At 36.2% G+C, this 19,866-nt stretch overlaps 1 protein-coding gene and 1 long non-coding RNA gene across 4 annotated transcripts in view; one reads left to right on the forward strand and one right to left on the reverse strand.

The window, feature by feature from the left end:
• Positions 1 to 19,866, forward strand: part of Hnf4 (Hepatocyte nuclear factor 4) — a 94,934-nt gene that overhangs the window by 57,117 nt on the left and 17,951 nt on the right. For all 3 annotated transcript variants that reach the window (XM_076828250.1, XM_076828251.1, XM_076828253.1), the window contains exons 2-4: positions 14,938 to 15,139; positions 18,255 to 18,349; positions 19,265 to 19,401. In XM_076828250.1, the coding sequence (XP_076684365.1) occupies positions 14,938 to 15,139; positions 18,255 to 18,349; positions 19,265 to 19,401 (434 nt within the window). The remainder of the gene's footprint in view (positions 1 to 14,937; positions 15,140 to 18,254; positions 18,350 to 19,264; positions 19,402 to 19,866) is intronic.
• On the reverse strand, positions 5,565 to 8,953 carry LOC143376862 (uncharacterized). The gene is made up of 3 exons (XR_013087178.1): positions 8,711 to 8,953; positions 7,106 to 7,333; positions 5,565 to 6,900 (listed from the first exon to the last, which is right to left on the reverse strand). It is a non-coding gene; the product is annotated as an uncharacterized LOC143376862 (long non-coding RNA).

Raw genomic sequence — 19,866 nt, forward strand, 5'->3', positions numbered from 1 at the left:
GCATCGACGCCGGTACTGCGGGCGCAAAAAAGCTCGGGGAACGAAAAGAAAAAAAAGAACACTGGTGGGGACCTTGGAATAATTTAAAACGACCGATTCATTACGACTTCATTACGCCGCCACTATTTTCCACCGCGTTCAATATTCATCCTTTTTCCTATCTCGCTCCGGTTACGAAACGGCTTTTACAACGATCCCCGTGGGTTTTTTTTTCTCGGCCGTTTCGCAATTGCGTGATCTATCCAATTGATACCGATCGATAAATAGAGGAGGATTACTCGGAATTAGGACAGGACGCAAGGTTGCCTAGTTTTATGAGTGGCGCTTTAATTAAGCGATTAAATGACTGTGGCGGTTGAGTTATAGTTCCGATGAATTCACGGGGTTATGGACGAGCATGATAGGGTTGCTCTCGGGGTGGCATTCAGTTGATAGAAAATTCGGAGGCCTGTCAAATTGTGATGGAATATGCAAGTATTATACCAGCTTAAGTTGGATTATTTTAGGACACAGAATTAAATGGGGTGTTGGGGGTGTTTTGTTTATATTTGAAGTGAAATTGCAGGACAATATCAAATTTAAAATATAATATTATCATATCTTCTTTATTTCGTAAAAAATATAATGTAAATAGTAATGGCGCACCCAGAGGGGGGGGGGTCTGGCATCCCCAAAGAGAAAGGGCTTTGTAAAAGGAAAAGAAAACTGAATTTTATTCTTTGAATAAATTTTTATAATAAATTGTACAAATGAATTTTATTGAGTTTGCGTTACAAATATTTTTATCCGTTCAACTCGCCCCCCCCCCCCCAAGATTGAGTTTTGAGTGCGTCACTGGTACGTAGTTGTGGCAAAATCTAACAGATGGCGTAGCTGGCGCGGTGCAGTTGAGACAGTATTATAAAACCTAACCTTAAATATAATATGAGATGTTGTAACAAAGTAGATTTACTTATGTAAAAGGATCTCTTATGAGTTATTAAAGACTCTATGACCTAGTTTCATATTTCTTTCAATGAAGTTCTAATACTTTAGGCTACATTTCCACATATGCAAAGGTTTATCTACAGTGTTTACTATCTCTGAGGAACGAGTCTGTTTGAATGGTTTGCGCTGCACGCGTGGGAACCCGGCTTAAGCTGGCGGAACTTCTTTGAAAATGTAATGAATTAAACGACTGCACAGGTGTTAGGTTAGAAGATGTTTGATTTACTGGGTCAGAAATCTATTTCTTTACAACAAGTTTCATATTTGAGGGTCGTTTTAATATAACTGATTTTTTTAAATAAAGTACCACGAGTACGACAAGGCAAATTAATTTCCATCCACGTGCAACAAAATATTAATTTCATTTAAATAAAAGCGGAACGCTTGAATGACTTTGTCTTCGTTAAATTCTAAGCACTTATTAGGCATTAGTTAATTTAGTGCCCGTATACTTATATTTATTGCAGAATTTAATTATTGCCCATGTATTTATATTTATTGCAAAATTCAATCCTTGCCCATATACTTGTTTATTTCATCTACAATATATCCAGCGCGGACTATTTAAATATATTATTTAAATAGTCCGCGCTGGACGAATATTTAAATAGCCCGCGTTGGAAAAATATTTAAATAGCCCGCGCTGGAAGAATATTTAAATAGTCCGCGCTGAAAGTAGGAACCCCATTAAATACAATTACTTTTTTCTCGAAAACAAAGCTTCAGATGGTAAAACCCTATAAGGCTTTCTGAAAAAAAATTAAATATTTCAACTTGTTCCACAATTTTGGAATCCCAAATAAAAAATTGAAACATAAAAATAAATCTTCAATATACTTGTAAATTTAAATGCTACTCAAAGTACACTTTTTAAGGGTAACAATGCGACATTAAACCTACAAGAAATAAAAAAAATCATGACTATAAACAATAAAATTTTTATAATATAAATTGAAAATAATTGGTTATCAGTACTTCCTCTGCGATTTTAGGTAGCATGCCAATTAGACCCTTAAATTTCATGTCTGATAGTCTACCCTCTACATAAACTGAATAAATTTTTACCACTGCAAAAACCAATCTGCACAACTCACTAGTTGTAAATATATAATTTTATGTTCAGCATAAACGATCGTTCGCGTACATAAAATTTGTTTGTTCAGATTACGCCAGCACACAAGGATCATTACAATTAAAGCATTGTCTATCGCGTCATAAATAACCATTCAGGCTTAACCACTTCAGATTTACAATTAGTTCAAGGCTGGATGATTTCTGTTGGAATTCGTTTCCGTTTGACTAAAGTTTATCACTGATATGATATTCCTGTTTTCAATTAATTTACAATTTTTTCTTTTAATATTCTTCGTGAATTTCAAAAAAAAAATTATTTCTCGAAAAATACATGTCTAAACAAAATTTGTAAACAATTGGTTCCTCCTTTCTAATCTCGTGGACCAAAATATTTATTCTGAAATTCTGAAAGTTTCTGCGCGTTATTGACATTGCTCGTGGTGCATTAAGAAACAGTATCTGGTTATATAACGATTGAACTACATGTTGCTGCGAGATAATGTTGTTTAGCCTTCTATCCACTTGCATCAATTTTAATTGCAACTCCACTCCTACATTTTTTATTATGTAGGTTTTTAGTTTATGTGGTTTCAATTATGGTCTCTGCATGGTAGAATTAATTCTCTTCGATAAACATACGTGCACTTTTATTTGCATTTTCCGTTTTTAAATTTCATTTGCAAGTCTATTCTCCCAGTTCCACCCAGCAGCGCTTAGGTGCTCCTTTTTCATTCGAATAAAAAATGCAAACGACTGTTTTATGACCGAATTAAAAGATTACAACACTTTACAGTTTACATTTAATTTACCTGTTTGTTCGTTGCGAAACAAGTCGTTTCTTTTCCGCGGTAAATGAATCACTGTTATTAATATAATTTGTTAACTTGTATCGTTTAAAATAAATAAATTAGTTTCTGAATTAATTCAATGGATCGTCGCGCGTCAAATATAATTCGAAAATGTCGTTTCGGTCGAGATGATTTAGTGGTTCTTTCGAATAATGAATAGTAATAAAATCAAGTTTCAACGTTATCAGCGTTTTGGAGCGAGCACGAGGAGTTTTTGCAATAGTTCATCACGAATATTTAAATATTGTCTCAAGGCCCTTGAGACTATGCATACTTGACCCCGATGCCGACCTAACTTGATATTTCCACCTTGTAAGAAGGAAGCCACGATTTCTATAAGAGGACACTTTGCCAACATTTAATTATACTCGCACTAAATTAAAATTTATTCACAATTATCCAGCTCCGAATAAATTATAGCTAATTGGAATGAGAATTTCCGTATTTACACTGAAAGCAGACTTACTTAATTATTTATTTAGTAATAATTAACATTTTTGATTTGCAGTAATTTAAAACGAAAATACGAATTTAAGAAGAAACATTAGTATTTTTAAAAATCAGTACTGCTATTCGAGTTTATGAACGTGTGTAATTTAAAATTGAGTCAAATACCAGGCAAATTTTATAGCTAGACTTTTTTAAAAGTGAATTTGTAAGGAACAAATGTTCTCAAATTTTTTTTGTTAAAAGAAAAGAAGAGAACGTGGTTAAAAAATGTTTTTTAAAAAACGAAGGCAAAATTAGATGAAAAATAGGAAAATTAATTGTTTCTTCTTTTTTTCTTTTGTCACCATTGAAGGTCTTATAGATTTCTAAGATCGGGCGTAGATACCAACGAATCAAAAATAAATTTCCTCAGCCTCTGAAGAGGAACGTTTTGTTTGTTGCTTCAAGTGGTAGCATCGTATCGATGATCACTCGAAACAAGACCAGATGTTTAAATATTTATCCATCTTATTTTCGCGTTATTTTTAAATGTGCTCGCGATAGTTGTTAAGAGCGTGAAAATAGGAGAAACAACCTGTGTGAAAATAGCTGGCAGTTACATTTAACATTGAAAAATCACGAAGTTGAAACTTTAGTGCTTCTGAACGCAGCTATTATAAATTTAAGTAACTATTGTTATATGCAAAATTGGGAGATCATTGTAATAAAGTGGTAATTAAGTAGAAAACATTTGTAGTCCGAGCGAAATTTTTCGAGTGAAGATTTGAATTTCTCGAAGGTTGCAAAAAACATCTGCTCCAAGTAATAAAAATATCACAGTTTTCAGGATTAAATGTATAAAAAATGAAATTTTAAGAAAATAGGAACAGTTTGCTTTGAGACTAATACATGAGAAAAAAATTGAAAATATATTAGAGTAGTTACTTTCAACATTTGGAACCTCAAATTAAATATATAAAATAATGAAATTTTAAGAAAATAGGGAGAGTTTGCTTTGAGACTAATAGATGAGAAAAAAAATTGAAAATATATTAGAGTAGTCACTTTCAACATTTGGAACCTCCAATTAAATATATAAAATAATGAAATTTTAAGAAAATAGGAACAGTTTGCTTTGAGACTGATACATGAGAAAAAAATTGAAAATATATTACAGTAGTTACTTTCAACATTTGGAACCACCAATTATTTAAATACTTACATGCAGAAAACGCAGCCTCTTTAATATCTTTTTAATATATTTTGGTACACTTTACACATCTCGACTTGTCCTGAGATTAAAATTACATTTGAATAGTTTTAGAGTTCTTTAAATTGAAAATAGAATTTTTTAAATCCAAAGTGAAGGGAATATTAACTGTGTACAGTGAAAACAATACACTTAGCCAGTTCGATATATTTATTTCGCATTCGTAACACTGGTTGATGATTTAAAAAAAAAAAATTGCAGTTGAAGGAATTTTCATGATGCAAGTGTTAAGGTTTGAAAAATTTTCCTATGAATATTTTTCTCTTTTCTTGTTTGGTTTGAAAAATTTTCCTATCAATATCTTTTTCTTTTCAAAAAGAAAAGAAAAAAATATTTTCAAAAAGAAAAGAAAAAAATATTTTCAAAAAGAAAAGAAAAAAATATTTTCAAAAAGAAAAGAAAAAAATATTTTCAAAAAGAAAAGAAAAAAATATTTTCACAAAGAAAAGAAAAAAATATTTTCAAAAAGAAAAGAAAAAAATATTTTCAAAAAGAAAAGAAAAAAATATTTTCAAAAAGAAAAGAAAAAAATATTGATAGGAAAATTTTTCAAACCAAACAAGAAAAAAGAAAAATATTCATAGAAAAAAATTTCAAACCTTAACACTTGCATCACGAAAATTCCTTCAACTGCAAAATTTTTTTTGTGTCATGAAAATTCCTTCAACCGCGAAATTTTTAAACTATTTAAAATTTTCTAAAACTCAATTTCAGGTATGATCTGATATTTTTTAAAAGAACTCAAGGCTGGAAGCTGTAATCTGTATCAAATTCGAGATAAACAGATTGTCTTATGAATACTATTACGTGCATTGAAAGTAAACAATACGTTTTAGAATATGTTGAAGGTATGTAGTTTCAGCTTCAGAGTCGCAATGTATTTCAAGTTAGTATGTGGAACTAGAGCACAGATACCAAACGAGAAGTGCTGATTCATCTGCCCACATTGTCCGATTTCTATAACCTTATCACTTATTAAATTAAAAACGCTTCGGACTTAACGGAATTTGCTTCTAAAATTTGTCAAAAATTACTTAATTTCGCTAAAAAATACTTAAAATATAAAAAACTTTCCCTTCACCAAAATTTCAGTAGGAATGACTCGAAGAAATATGAAAGTGCAATTTCGAGTCTCCAAGTTTTCTATAATGCTAAAAGTTACTTTAAAGTTTACTAAGAGAAAGTATAATAACTATATTGAATTAAATAAAAAAACATGTAATAACTTCGAGAGAACGTTTCAAAACACTTCGAAGTGATTTGAGTCCCACTTGCTGGGTCTCAATTGTATTTAGAATTGTTTCAAGGCAATGAAATACAATTGCAACAATTTTGGGTACTCAGATTTTGTTTTAAGGATGAATTTCAGTAGCATTCAAAATAAGCGAAAATCTTTGAAAATTGGAGGAGTGAATTTTTCTACAATAATAACATCCCTCGCAATTTTTTAGAAAAATTGATTCGGTAGTCTTTGAATTATTTAACATTTAATTTAACGTGTATTCTTATGGGAAAACGTAATTATCGAGAAATATAACTACAAAATTAAGAGTGAAATATTTAGCCAAAGTTTTTGAAATTTTCTGCATAGAAATATCAAGCACCGTACTATATTGCCACAAGAATTCCGGACAATTCATTAATATCTTGGAAATCGATTAACTTTTGGCTAAGATTGTCACTGAAATTCATTCTTAATCGGGTTCGTCAGACTGTCACTTCACTAATTTTAGTAATTTGATAGATATGTCGTAGATAAAGAGACAGCAAGGTTGGATATCATGGTTGATATGATTTTCAATAATTTTAAGCATGTCACATTAAATGTCTCAGGCTCCAGTGTAAAGTATGTTTCCTTGAAAAAGTCATTCAAGAATTTTAATAATATTTACGTAACTCGGTTGAAGTTTTGATAAGACAACTGATTAGCTGATCAAGTAAAGCTCTACGAATAATTCTCCTAAAGATTCGCGAAACTAACATGTTAAATAGGTGATAAGGATACAGTGCATGCAAGAATTACCTGATACGGTAGATTAATCTACATCTTGGTATTTTAACTTCACTAAAGATACCAGGATGTAGATTGATAAAACAATTACAAAAGTATTAAAGTGAAATGGGTACCTATACTTTATTGGACACCTGGTGAAGCTGGTCTTACTCCCTTTATTTAACCTCTAATGAATTTACTGAAGGTACTATCCGTACTTCTCTAGACCCCCAGTGAAGCTATTAGCATCAGTGGGCTCTTAAACCTCTGATGCAACAAGCATCAGTGCGTTTTTAAATCTGTAACAAAGGTAGTGTCAATGTTTTCTTGAACCAGTAGTAAGGGTAATAATAAGGTATCCTTCGACCTCTGCTGGAGCTAGTAACATAGAATCCTACGTCTAGCATGAAACTAGTATCGTAGGACTCTAGTTCTAGAAGTCTCTTCTAATAGGACTGTTAACAGAGGTACATAGGACCTCTGACAAAATTATTATCAATGCACCTTTGAGCGAAGGTGGTACATGTCCTCAGACATGCGATGGAGCTGGTAGCCATGCACATCTTCAGAACTCTCCTGATAGTAGTGTCAAAGAATCCATCAGATTCTAATGCAATTAGCAGCAGTGCACTCTTGGACCTCAGAGTTGCTAGCAGTGCACCTTTCGAATTTTTATGAGGCTTGTAGGCATACATCCATCATGGACTTAAGGGAGACCGGGGTAAAGTGAGCCTGAAAAAGTTTGAAGTCGAATAAAATTTTTCCCTTTCAATAAAAATGCGTGGGAATAGGTTTATAATATAATTTAAACATTACTGTTGGTAAATAACGAATAGCAATACTTAAAATAAACTTAGAGTATATTAAAATTCAACTTGAAAAAAATGATGCAAGTGGTATGGGGTAAAATGAACTCCTATCCGGGGTAAAGTGAGATGCAAGAAAATAAGAACTTTAATTAAGGGTATAGGTAAATATTAACCCCGTGCGCTGGAATAACATGTTTAGCACGGCAGCTTCTGGCTTTTTTTGCACCGTGGTTGTCAAAAACTGTGACAGATTTTTCATTTTTTGGGGTTAGTTTCTGTTCCACCGCGCCGGTTTTCTAGCCAGCTGACAGGTTAGGATATTGCGCACATCACTTGCGCATCGGTTCTTAGCAGTCATTTGCAGCTCGGTTTACCCCGAACATGTACTCAGTGGAAAATTAATTATTTAATAATGTTAGGATTAATGTTTTGGCAAACGCCTGTACGTGTATGTTTATAAGCTTGTTTTAAACACGCAGAAAAAAATTGGAGTTAAAATAACACATTTATGACTCGTTTATGCGAAAAGCTAAATGGAAAAGAGAACCAATCGGAAGTCTCTAAAAATTAATTTCTAATTTTTTAAATGAATTTACATTTTTCGATATCTGAATGTGCATAATTATCATTCTTATACTACATACATTTATTACGTCACTAAAATTTGTAAATTTATTCTTTTGTTAAAGAACAAATTAAGGAAGCTCATTTTACCCCGAGGTTCACTTTACCCCGGCCTCCCCTATTTGTCTACCAGCAATGCTAGTAAAATGTCAAGATAGGTTCCCAAAAGGCCTCAGCTTGCATTTGGAAGCTATCGACATATCCATTCGCAGGTTACGGATTAACCACAAATATATAGAATTCTGGAGAGATTGCACACTGTACAATACAGTGCCTACAATTGCAATTAAGTTGTAAAAGTTCGAGTAACTTTCGAGCGATTACTAGGGAGTAATCATTACTCAGAGCAGTGATTCCCAACCTGTGGGTCGTGACCCCAAATGGGTCGCCACGTTTTTTGGGGGTTCTTTTTTTTTTAAATATTATTAAGTTGGAATTATATTCCGCAATGCCTATTTTTAACCTGTTTTTTTATATTTTTATTATTTATTCCACGGGTACAGACTCTTCAGTTCCCAATAACCAATTCACAAAACTAACAAAGAGACAGTGTGAGAGAAAAGAGAAGAGAAAAAAACTAGTGCAAAAATAAACAAACAATAAAACAAAATAATAGAACTAACGAACTAATAAAATCAAAATTCAAATTTCCCTTACCTTATTAAATTTACCTTACCTCATATAGATGGGGTTGCAAGTTATTTGAATAACCTCAAAGGGGATCGCGGCTGAAAAAAGTTTGTGAAACACAGGCCCACATTCTAAAAATTTTCCCATCTGCTCTCTGCTGTCGAAGAATACGTACAATTATATTTCTGAAGCACCTACTGTGCCCCGATGGAAAGAAGTCGGTTGAGAAACTCTATGGTCCGAATAGTCTATCCCTATTGGCCGGCGCGACAACGTCGACGAATACGGAGTAAGCAAGCGGGACACGGGTGGGGGGGGGGGAGCCAATGCGAGCGAGGAACCCCTCTCGCCCCTGACATTTCAACGGTCTTCTTTCCATCGGGCAACAGTAATGTATCAAGAAAAATTGTTCCAACAGGGGGAACAGACACTTACCTTTCCCTAATAACCTGCACAGACTTTGTACGTGCAAATATCACATCTGCACGATCATAAGATTTGAAGATTGCAATTATTTGCTCGATCTCCTGAAAATCACAACAAAGATCCTCGCACGCTGGTGTGCGTGGGTGTGTGGATGATAAGGAAGGATGTTATCAGCGGGCTCGCTACGAGCAGAAGTTTCGTGAAGGAACGCGCTGGGAAGCAGAGGGGCGTATCGGCATTATTTATCATTGGAATATCGTTATTTATACATCTCGCGGCGATAAGGGCGTCGCTGCGTTCTGGAAACGAGATTTTGGATGCCCCTCGGTTTACACTGAACTAAGTCTACGCTCTGCCAATACTGGAATTGTGGCTTGGCTCCGGTCGACGTATGTACATGCTGACCTTATCTGAACGTGGGTTAAGCCTGAGGTAAATTGTTGTTAAATATAGGCTATCGTTCAGTTACATCGAAATCTCCCGCGGCCCCGATAAAAATAATCTATTAACGTACACACTTTTAGCTTCGGAGGTTCCTCTACAGTTCAAGTTGAAGCGACAGTAAAATTAGTTTCGGGTTATCGAATAGCAAACGTACCGAGCTCTTTGAAAAGTGCCTCGGGATGTATCTCAACGTGCACGCTTCGATTTCAGATTAGCAGGATGAATAATTTTTTTGGGGAATTTTCGGATTCGACTGTGTACAATGTTTCTCGTTTTTTTAATATGAATTTAATTAAGGTTTTGGGCACGTTTAACCGTGATAAAATTATAATTTTTTAATATTTGTGCTTTCATGCTTCGTGCAAGAATTATTTTGAATTTTCTGCTGATAAGTGGAATAAATATAGTAGTTTTTGTTTCATAGTTCGCATTACAGATTCTACATAATTTCACACGAAAACGAAATTTGTTAGAGAAGATTTAACGAGATATGTACAATTAGGGTTTGTCGGTTTTTAAACACCGGTTGTTTTTTATAAATTTGTGAAATTCGAAAACCGAATTTTAAATTTAAAAAAAAAAACGGTTTTATATAGTAGAATTAATATGTAAAAAAGAATTGATTATTTAATTAAAAACGTTAACATTTTGATTTGAAATCGCCTTGGACACAAGCATATATTAGTAAAACTAATCTTCATGAGTTTATATTTTCGGAAAAAAACTAAATTAAATAAAGACTTCTAATTTATATTTTGTACGGATTTTAGTTGTTTTAGTTTTTTTATTTGGTTTTGTCTGCAGTGTATTTTATTCTATTATATTTTAGATTCACTAAATATATATTTTCGAATTTTCACAAAAAAAAATAATTAAAATGGAAAATAAATATTTGTACTGATTTTAAAATTTTTCAGTTTTTTTAATATTTGGTTTTGTCTGCAGTGTATTTTATTCTATTATATTTTAGAATTACAAAATATATATTTTCGAATTTTCACAAAAAAAATTAAAATAGAAAATAAATATTTGTACTGATTTTAAAATTTTCCATTTTTTTTTTAATATTTGGTTTTGTCTACAGTGTATTTTATTGTACTATTTTTTTGTAATTCTAAAATGTAACATTTATTTTCTATTTTACTTATTTTTTTGTGAAAATTCGAAAACCAGTTTAATCATTTTTTTGGGAATAGTGGAATTCGAAAACCGGTTTTTTCAAAAGTCGGTTTTTCTATAAACTCTATGTACAATGTAATTTTTTACCAACGCTATTTCTACAAAATTCTTCATTTTACCAGTTAAGAAACCGTTTTGTTCGAATTAATGGCCACATAGAATAAAATAATAATATCATTATTATGCAAGTAGGAGTCTTATAAACAAATTATACAAATAATGAATACAGGATTATTGATGTTTATAACATTAGCACTTTAAGTGAATAATTATAAAAAAGGAATAATAGAAAAAACAAACGAAATATTAAAAATATATATATAGCTCAATCAACAAGGTAAATAATTAAGCTAATGTTTCTAATTGTAAGCAAAAAGTCGACAAGTAATTTTTTAACAGCAGTCCAGCTTGTGACTGCCACAATTAGCCAGTGAAAAAGTTCAAATCAAGCAACTAAATTTGACACAGAGTTTCTACACTGACTAACACACCGAGTCTCAAATTATTCATGATTTGCGTAATTTTTCTATTTAAGATGTTCTGAAGGGTCCTAAATGGAAGGTAATTGAATGGTGCGATATGAAAAGAATATGGTAATGGCCAAGCAACTTCTAAATAACTCTGTTCCTGTAATTGTCACATCAATTATGTCATCTCACCCTGAGTGAATGCAGCATAAACCCAGTAATATGCATTTACTATTTTCTTACGAGTGTAACTCGTAGAGTCGAATTAAGCCCTTCTTGCGAAATGTACAGAAATATTCACATTTTATTCATATAAAATCACTTATACAGGGCGTTTCAGAGCTATGTCACAAATGAAGGTTAAGGGGGAGTACAGGGAATGTCCATTTCTCGTGATTTTCAGAATTACAGCATATTTTGTTGATTAATAAGAAAATTAAATTAAAAATTAATTTTTTATTGTTTTTTTAAGCAGTCGGGTTTCTATTTTTTTTTAATTTTCATATTTAAATATATTTTAGTCCATGTGAAATTAGGGGGGGTTTAAGTCACCATTTTTCTAGTTTCGCAATTGTTTAAAAAATACAAGTCCTCAAAGTTTACAGATTTCAGTCTTTTCTTTATTAGTAATTCTTCTTTGAAATTCCGATATACGATGGATCTGCCAATTTCACGTTGGCTATTCCACATTCACGCGCAAAATACATGGGCTTTTAAACTATCCAAAAAATTAAAGAAAAAACAAGGGAAATAGTAAGAACCATGGATTCACGATTGTTTAGAGAAGCCGCGACTGCTCCGAATAAACCTTGGCATCACTGAGCGTGCAAACAAACACTAATCCATAACAGGATCCGGTTGTTGACAGACTGGATTCCTCAAAACATCGTCCCACAAGTAGTTACTAGCTTCTGATCTAGAAAATTAAACAATCCCTACACCTATTTAATTTTTCAATTTAATTGTTTAGTTTCTTTTCGCGAGTTCCGTTGCCTAATTACTTCAAAAATGGGAGAAGTCAATAACAGGTATTGAAATGTCTTCGTGTTGCCCATTTGGGAAGAATAAATTTCATAGAACTCTGACAGAACTATTAAAGTTAGTTCCGCAACTTTGACAAAGAAAAAGTGCAACGAAGACTTTTAGAATTTTAATTCGAAACTTCTCCTGAAGTTGGGACTACGTTTACACCCAAATCATTAGCCTGTATAAAATTATTATGTTACATATGCAATTAGGCAGTGATAAGTGTCACAAAGAGATACGCGGAGGGAATAAGCAATCAGAAAAAGTTAGATAAAAGGATGATCAATTGGATAGATATGTGCCAAAGATACAAAGTGATACGTGGATAGATAGACAGGTACATATGTACATGGAGAGGGATGATTATCGTTATCTGGTGAAATTCCTACCATGTACTATCGCGTACACGAAATTGCTCGGAAGCAGGAGATTAACAGCCATTGTCATCTGAACGAAATGTTCGGGGGACAGTAGTTCGAGTAACAAGGTTTGAACACTGTGTCACCGTCACGTTTCTACTTTGAGTGGCGTCGGTGTTTTTAAGTTCACGCTTTCTGGGGAGCCTCGAAAGTACATGTAGCTACCATTGTTAACCTAGGGTAGAGGTACCAGTAGTTGGCCAGGTATCAGTAGTTGACAATTTTTCAGAAAAACGTGAAAAATAAGGTTTTCAGAAGTGGCCAACTGTGGGCATTAGGAGCCGCGGCGCGCTGATGAAATAGTTGCGCTTCTAAAAACATTATTTTTCACGTTTTTGTGAAAAGTTGTCAACTACTGGTACATGGACAACTACTGGTACCTTTAGCCTAATAGTTAACCCTTAATCGGCGGATAGGTTGACCACGTGGGCGTCCGGAGTGGGTGCAAAAGGGGTAGTTGTCTCTCTGGCTTTGAGAAAAAATCGCTTATTTTTCAAAACTGATCTTTATTAAGTTTATACTAAAAGAGGGAATATTTTTAAATTTCGGTTTTAAAATTTTAATTGAATTAGGTTATAAAATAGGTTAAAAAAGCAAGAGGGGTATATTTTTCTTTACCCTCATCCCAAGGTGGAAAACCCCTTCCCTGGAAAAAAGTCCTCCGGACGCCCTTGGTTGACCACGTGTTTAATGCAGAGTCGATTTTGCCCCTTATTTAATTGATACATATATGTCGCAGTATAATTGTAAAATTAGTCTGTGTAAAAAACTTAGCCTTTTTTTACAAAATTTTTACCCCAATTAGGTTCAGGAATCGTAGCCTTTTTGCAATATGGATGGAGACCTCCAGCCTTAATGTAATGGAAAGTTTGGAAAACACCAAAAAGTATTAAAGTATTTAAAATTAAGTAAAATGAAAAATTAAGTTCAATTAAGTAAAATAAAAAATACCGCGTTAACACGCGAGGTGAATAAGTATTAAAACAATTAAATAAATAGGATTAAACTTGGGGCTCATTCCACGAAAAAAGACCTCATTTTAAAATCTTAATTTGGTGTATCCGTGATTTTCTTTCCGCCACAGTTGGACGGCACATTTCCAAATTTTTTCTAGCTTTCACAACTTTTTTTTAATTTTCCAATTTTTCGGGGGCCCTGAGACGGTTGCCTCTATCGCCTCCAGCTTCAGACGGCACTGGTACCTATATATAAAAATACCTGTTACAGAAAGGCTATAATTCCTCAGCCTAAATGAGGTAAAAACACTTTTTCGATAAAACGACGGCGTTTTGTAAAAAGGCGGCTAGGCTTTCTAGAGGACGAATGAGAAAAAGAGAGAAAGCTTCATACTTTGTCTCACTTCGTCTTTCACATGCCTACGTTCTGTCTCTTTCGCGCCATCGGCGGCTCGGAATCGCCGACGCTACTCGTTAAGCGCTCGCCGTCAGTCCCAAGCGCGAGCCGTTAGCGAGAGTTCACTGTAAGACAGCGCTGTCCCAAGTCGTGTACGTGTACACTCGGGGTTCTCCCACTCTCGTCCGCGTTGTCATAGATACTGCGCGACGCTATAGAGGCGACCATGACAGATCAGCCGCTAGCCCGGCCTGTGATGCCAGATCGGGGACGGGTTCCCTCGAGAATTTCCCCCACCTCGCGCATACTACGCCGGAGCAGCGTGTCCGTGAGCTCGGCGCTTCGGAGTCCAACTCACGGACACGCAGCTCCGGCGTAGTGTGCGCGAGGTGGGGGGGATTCTCGAGGGAACCCGTCCCCGATCTGGCATCACAGAGCCCGGCTAGCCCGTCACGGCAGCCTTCATAGCGTCGCGCGTTCTCCATGACAACGGAAAGCACGCTGCGCGAAAGAGAGATTAGAAGGAGAAGCAGGCGCTTGAGGGGCTCCTACGCTGGACAGCGCTGCTGTAAGCGGACATTTCCAGGGGTTATATGAAGCATAAAAGGTTCAGAAACCCTACCCTAGAAGATATAGCCCCTTGCAGAGGCGTAGAATCGAACCATAGATCCACCGCACTCTCATTAAATATAGGATGTGCACATAACAAATACTACAGTAGAGCAGTTTAAACCCTAACAATTATAATTCGCTTAGCCATAACAGCTACAATTTTTTCTATTTATGCAGGGTTTAAGGAAATGATCACATAACGTTAAATTGAACTTCGGTATGCTTGGGAGGTACATCATACATACACCCGAAGTGGAAAGAATATAATAACCACTTCCTCGTTATTACAAGGATACAACTTTCGTTGAATCTAGTGATACTCATGAGTCGATATTTGTTTGTTATAGACGCCGATCTGAGCATGGGCGCAGGCGCAGCGGGGGGCTCGGTGCTTGGCCTCCCAGGATCGGGCGTCGGAGGTGTGCTGTCACAGCACTGCGCGATCTGCGGAGATCGCGCCACTGGAAAGCACTATGGCGCTGCCTCCTGCGACGGGTGCAAAGGATTCTTCCGACGGTCGGTCAGGAAGAACCATCTCTACACCTGCAGGTTGGTAAAGTGGATTCATTGCATGCAGCGCTAGCTGAAGGACATTATTGATCAAATACAGTAGTCCCCGGGTAAGATGATGAGTTTTGCCTGGGTAGAGCTGCTTCAAAATGGTCCCCACTACCACCTATTGTGTACTTAGGACGCGGGACCCAAATACCATGTAAATGGGACTTAACGCATATTCTGCAAATTATTTTTTTGCGTGATTTTGTTAATTATAGCCTGAATTGTGTCGCACTTGGTATCATCTTCATCGGGAAAATACAAGGAATTGATCGGTGTCACTTTCGTGAAGATCCAATGAGAAATTCGGAACTTGACAATTTTTCCTTGTTAACCCTTAACTTGTATCCTGGGGTCTGCCATGAACCCAGAATACCAGTTACGTTTGAAAGAAACAGTATAGCAGTGAAGGGTTAATGGCTAGTGGTATCCTTGTCTTCTCGATCCCCTATTTTCGAGCGCCAAAACTCACAATCAGTGAAGCATGAAGTTGGAGGTATGAAACTCGCCTCCCACCCCGGATAAGCGATACTATCCGGAACCTGAACTTACCAGCTTATCCGGGAACCACTGTGGTGTACTGCAGTTACTACACACCTCTGAAAAACTGTTACCAATAAGCATTCAATAGAAGTAGTAGAGATTGAAAGCAGTAGCATTCTTGAGCATCAAACGTCAGTAGCTCAGATACGTATACAACAAAGTGTTGACGTCTTTTTAATATTCCCCTTAAAACTTTGTGATTGCCAAGGAGTCGTTTTGGGTCCGTAGGGCGGAATAATGAATTCCACATTCTTGGGACCAACCGCATGTTGGTGTATGTTAGAAATATATTAGAAAGACTGCTCAATTCCAAGGTTCTTGGGTAAGTGCCGCGTGGCTCATCACCAGGGTTGCCAGAAGGAGGGGAAACATGGCCGCGGCCTTGAACTATAGAATATCTGGAATACGAACACGGTACGTAAAATGCTAGACGGGCCGGGCCTCGGGAGATAGTTGCATTGGGGGGTGTCTATCTTTTATTATACTATGCTGCATTCCACTAGACTCGTTCCGCGCAGGGATATACTGTTGATTGGTAGGAAACCGGCAGGGAAAGTCCAACCGCGTGTGTCAGATCCGTGGAAGCTGCGCAGATCGGTCGCAAAGCGGAAGAGGTAGGTCTACTCTTATATGGAATGGAGGATACTATCCTGTAGTAAATGTACTTCTAGCGTGTAGTAAATTTGGGTATAGGCAGATATGGACTCGTCTGTAAGAGTGAAACAGCAATGCAACTATCTCTGCCCGGCTCTTAGTACCCACAGTTCGCATTTCAGATATCCTATAGTTCAATGGGCCGCGGCGGGAGTTCAGTGACGTAGTAGGGATTAGTAGAGGGGGATCCTTGCATGGTGGGCAAGTCATATTACTGTATATAAGTCTATGTGCCGTCGCCTAACCGAGACCTCGTCCCGCCGAGGAGGAATGCTTCCAGCAACCCTGCTCTCATCATCGTCCTCTTACCAAAAGGCATCCTCGCCTTGCCCACTCCGTGGCCAGATCCGTAAGGTACATAGTCCCTATTCTTTACTAGAGGCATCGGGCTACTTGCCACCTCAAAACTCTCTCTCTTCGTTGCTACGTGCACAACAGTACATAGCTCACGCTCTACTATGTGTACGCGTTTCATATAAACAAAAAATGAAGTGTAGAGGAGGCACAAAGACGGATAAGGGGCACTACCCGTGGGCCAGGACTGGCATATGTAGCGTGAAAGGAACATAGTGGGGTTATAAGAGCTGTACACGTGAAGATGGTACCGCACTGGAGAGTAGAGAGTCAGCAGCTCAGGGACACATTTTGTATAGTGGTTGAGCACTATACTTGACGCAAAGTGAAGTGGCACCTCAGGGCCACTTGCCCAACTATGAATGACATCAGAAGTGACCCCCTCCTATACGTACAGTTTCGCTATCCGTTCTTGCTTCTTTGAAATACGTGGGCGATCGCTCGAGAGCAGCACGCGTTGTTGGCGAATTTCTCTGTTTCCTTTATTTTGTATGAGATCATCATCTCGTGAAAATTAATATAACTGTATCTTACAGATTCGAGTCTTGCGGACCTACATTAAATATAATTATTTCATCTCTATTGCGGCACGATTTTCTATCAGGTTCATGAATATTTGCCATTTTTCGGTTAACCCTAAAGTGAATTTTAAGTCGCCATGTAGAATACTTCTTTCTGTGCTTTGATCAATGGTGAAGACAATCCATTTACTGAACAGTATCTGACTTCCACAAACTAGTGAACCCAATATTTGCCTCGTTGGCGTGATATCTCTGTTTCTGTCTTGCTGTTTGCACTTTCAGGCTTAAAAGAACAATGAGGTAGATTAAATATTGGCAGAGGGTGTTATAGGATGATGGGGTGAATGGCCTTGATGGGCCAATTTATTTTGCGTCAAGTATAGCGCATTAAAGGTCTGTGCACACGAAGGTGAACAGTAATTTTGGGTCTGTGCAGCCTGGTAATAATTGGGGAGGAATACACGTGGTAATCTTACTGAACACCTTATTAGATTCCCTTTAGCTTTTGCGCCATCTGTGTCAAGCAAATCAGGCGAGAACAGTTTAACAAATAAACTTAGAATTCGTAATTGGAATGCTTGTCTATAAAGGCATCGATTTGAAACCCGTTTCTGAAGGGAAGAATTTAGGTCAACCACTTTACACACTCAAAAGAAAACGTTAACTGAAAGTTGGGTGACTGAAGTTATTCATTAAACTGAAGTACCAAAAATCAAAGTGATGAATGATAGAAATGGTAATGGCAACGTTGGTATTTGTGACGACCTTCGTGATTTACAGTGGTCTTACATGACACATGATTATAACATTTCGTATTTTTAAATGCTTCCAATGATGATCAAAGTGACAGCAAAATTTGTGTATTGCATATTCTTAGAGTTAGTTACGAGACAAATAAGTAATGTTATTTTAAAGCATTTGTAAGTATTATTCCCTTGAGACTTTCAGATTTGCAATCTTATTTTGTTTGTTTATTGATCGGTTAATTCATGAATTTTTTCACAAGTTTATAATTGTGTGTATTGTCGCTGTTGCAGGTTCAGTAGAAATTGTGTAGTGGATAAGGACAAGAGGAATCAGTGTAGGTATTGCAGATTAAGAAAATGTTTCAAGGCTGGGATGAAGAAAGAAGGTGAGAGAAACCGTAGTGTTTATATTTTGCTTCCTTATTATTTCCCCCTGCCTTTTTTTAAAAGGAATCTATATATCTTCAGAGTCAAATTTTTGAATGCATTGCAATTTAAGAAGCTACATATAAATGTGCAAAAAATTCCAAAAGGATTCCATAAAATTGAAAAATTACAACGTATCATATTTTGCAACTTAATTAATTACTCTGCTTTCTGTGTTACCAAGTTGCTGTTAATACAATTGAATAATAACTACAACGAACTCCACATTATTTCACAAAATTTGACAAAATTTATGTGGAACTGAAAAAAGAAAAACCCTATTTGTTCGAATAACTGATACAGCTCACTGTAACACTTTCCTTAGTAAATTCCTTCCTTTAATTTATCTTGAATGAAAATGTTTGAAGGACTTATAAAGAGAGTCCCTAAAATATGCGAAAATCTGACACATAGATATTCTTTATGTGAAAGGAAATCGGAAAGTCCTCTACCATTTTGTAGTTTGGCATTTCTTCGTCGAGTAACATCATGTGGAAATACGCCCCCAAGCGCCAGGCGTTTGAACTGCGCGCGCTAGTCGTTACACCTCGAAACTTTAATTGTTCATATTTCGAAAACGCAGCCTCGAATTGCAAAATGCTGAAGGACTTTTCGGTTCCTCTTGACGGAGAGAATTTATATAATTCTATCTGTCGCAAAATTTTGAAATAGTCTGCAACTAGTGAACGAACTCATACAAAGAAAACAGTATTGAGGGAATCAGGTGTTGATTTGATTTGCGGTAATAATCAATAAAAGCTGACATTCCTAGAAAATCAGTAATCAAAGCTTTTCACTTCATAAGTCAAATATCACGAAGACGTGTTTCTGCAACTGATGATTATCCTTCGGGTTGTTTTTGTTTCTGCACGTAGCCGTACAAAACGAAAGGGACCGAATAAGCTGTAGAAGGCCAAGTTACGAGGAGCAGAGTAGCAACGCAAGTGGACTTTCCGTCGTTTCTCTTCTTCAGGCCGAAATGCTTAGTAGACAAGTCGGCGCAGCGCTTGAGGTTAGTTTACATGAATTATCATGAATTAAAGTGTCCAATCTTCCAAGAAGATGCTGTGACAGTAGCAGTGTCACCTGTTTTAGTCAAACTTTCTTTTGTGGGCGTAAAACGCGAACGAATCACGTGTCAATATTTTCACCTATACGAATATTTTGCAAAAACATTTATTATGAGAGATTTAGTACTATGATTACTGGAAAGTATAAGATAGTATACTACAGCGCTGCCCAGTATAGGGGCCCCTTACGCGGCTGCTTCCCCTTCCAATCTTTCTTTGGCGCAGCGTGCCTTCCGTTGTCAAGGAGACCGCGCGACGCTACGAAGGCTGCCATGACGGGCTAGCTGGGCTAGCGTCTTCGCTTACGTGACCTTGGACAGCGCTGGTATACTAGATTCGACATACTTTTTTACATTAAATATCATTGGTAAAATCGATTATTGAGAGAAAATTAAATAGTTGAACGT

This window comes from Andrena cerasifolii, chromosome 15 (assembly GCF_050908995.1).
Source record: "Andrena cerasifolii isolate SP2316 chromosome 15, iyAndCera1_principal, whole genome shotgun sequence".
Classification (NCBI taxonomy): Eukaryota; Metazoa; Arthropoda; class Insecta; order Hymenoptera; family Andrenidae; genus Andrena; species Andrena cerasifolii.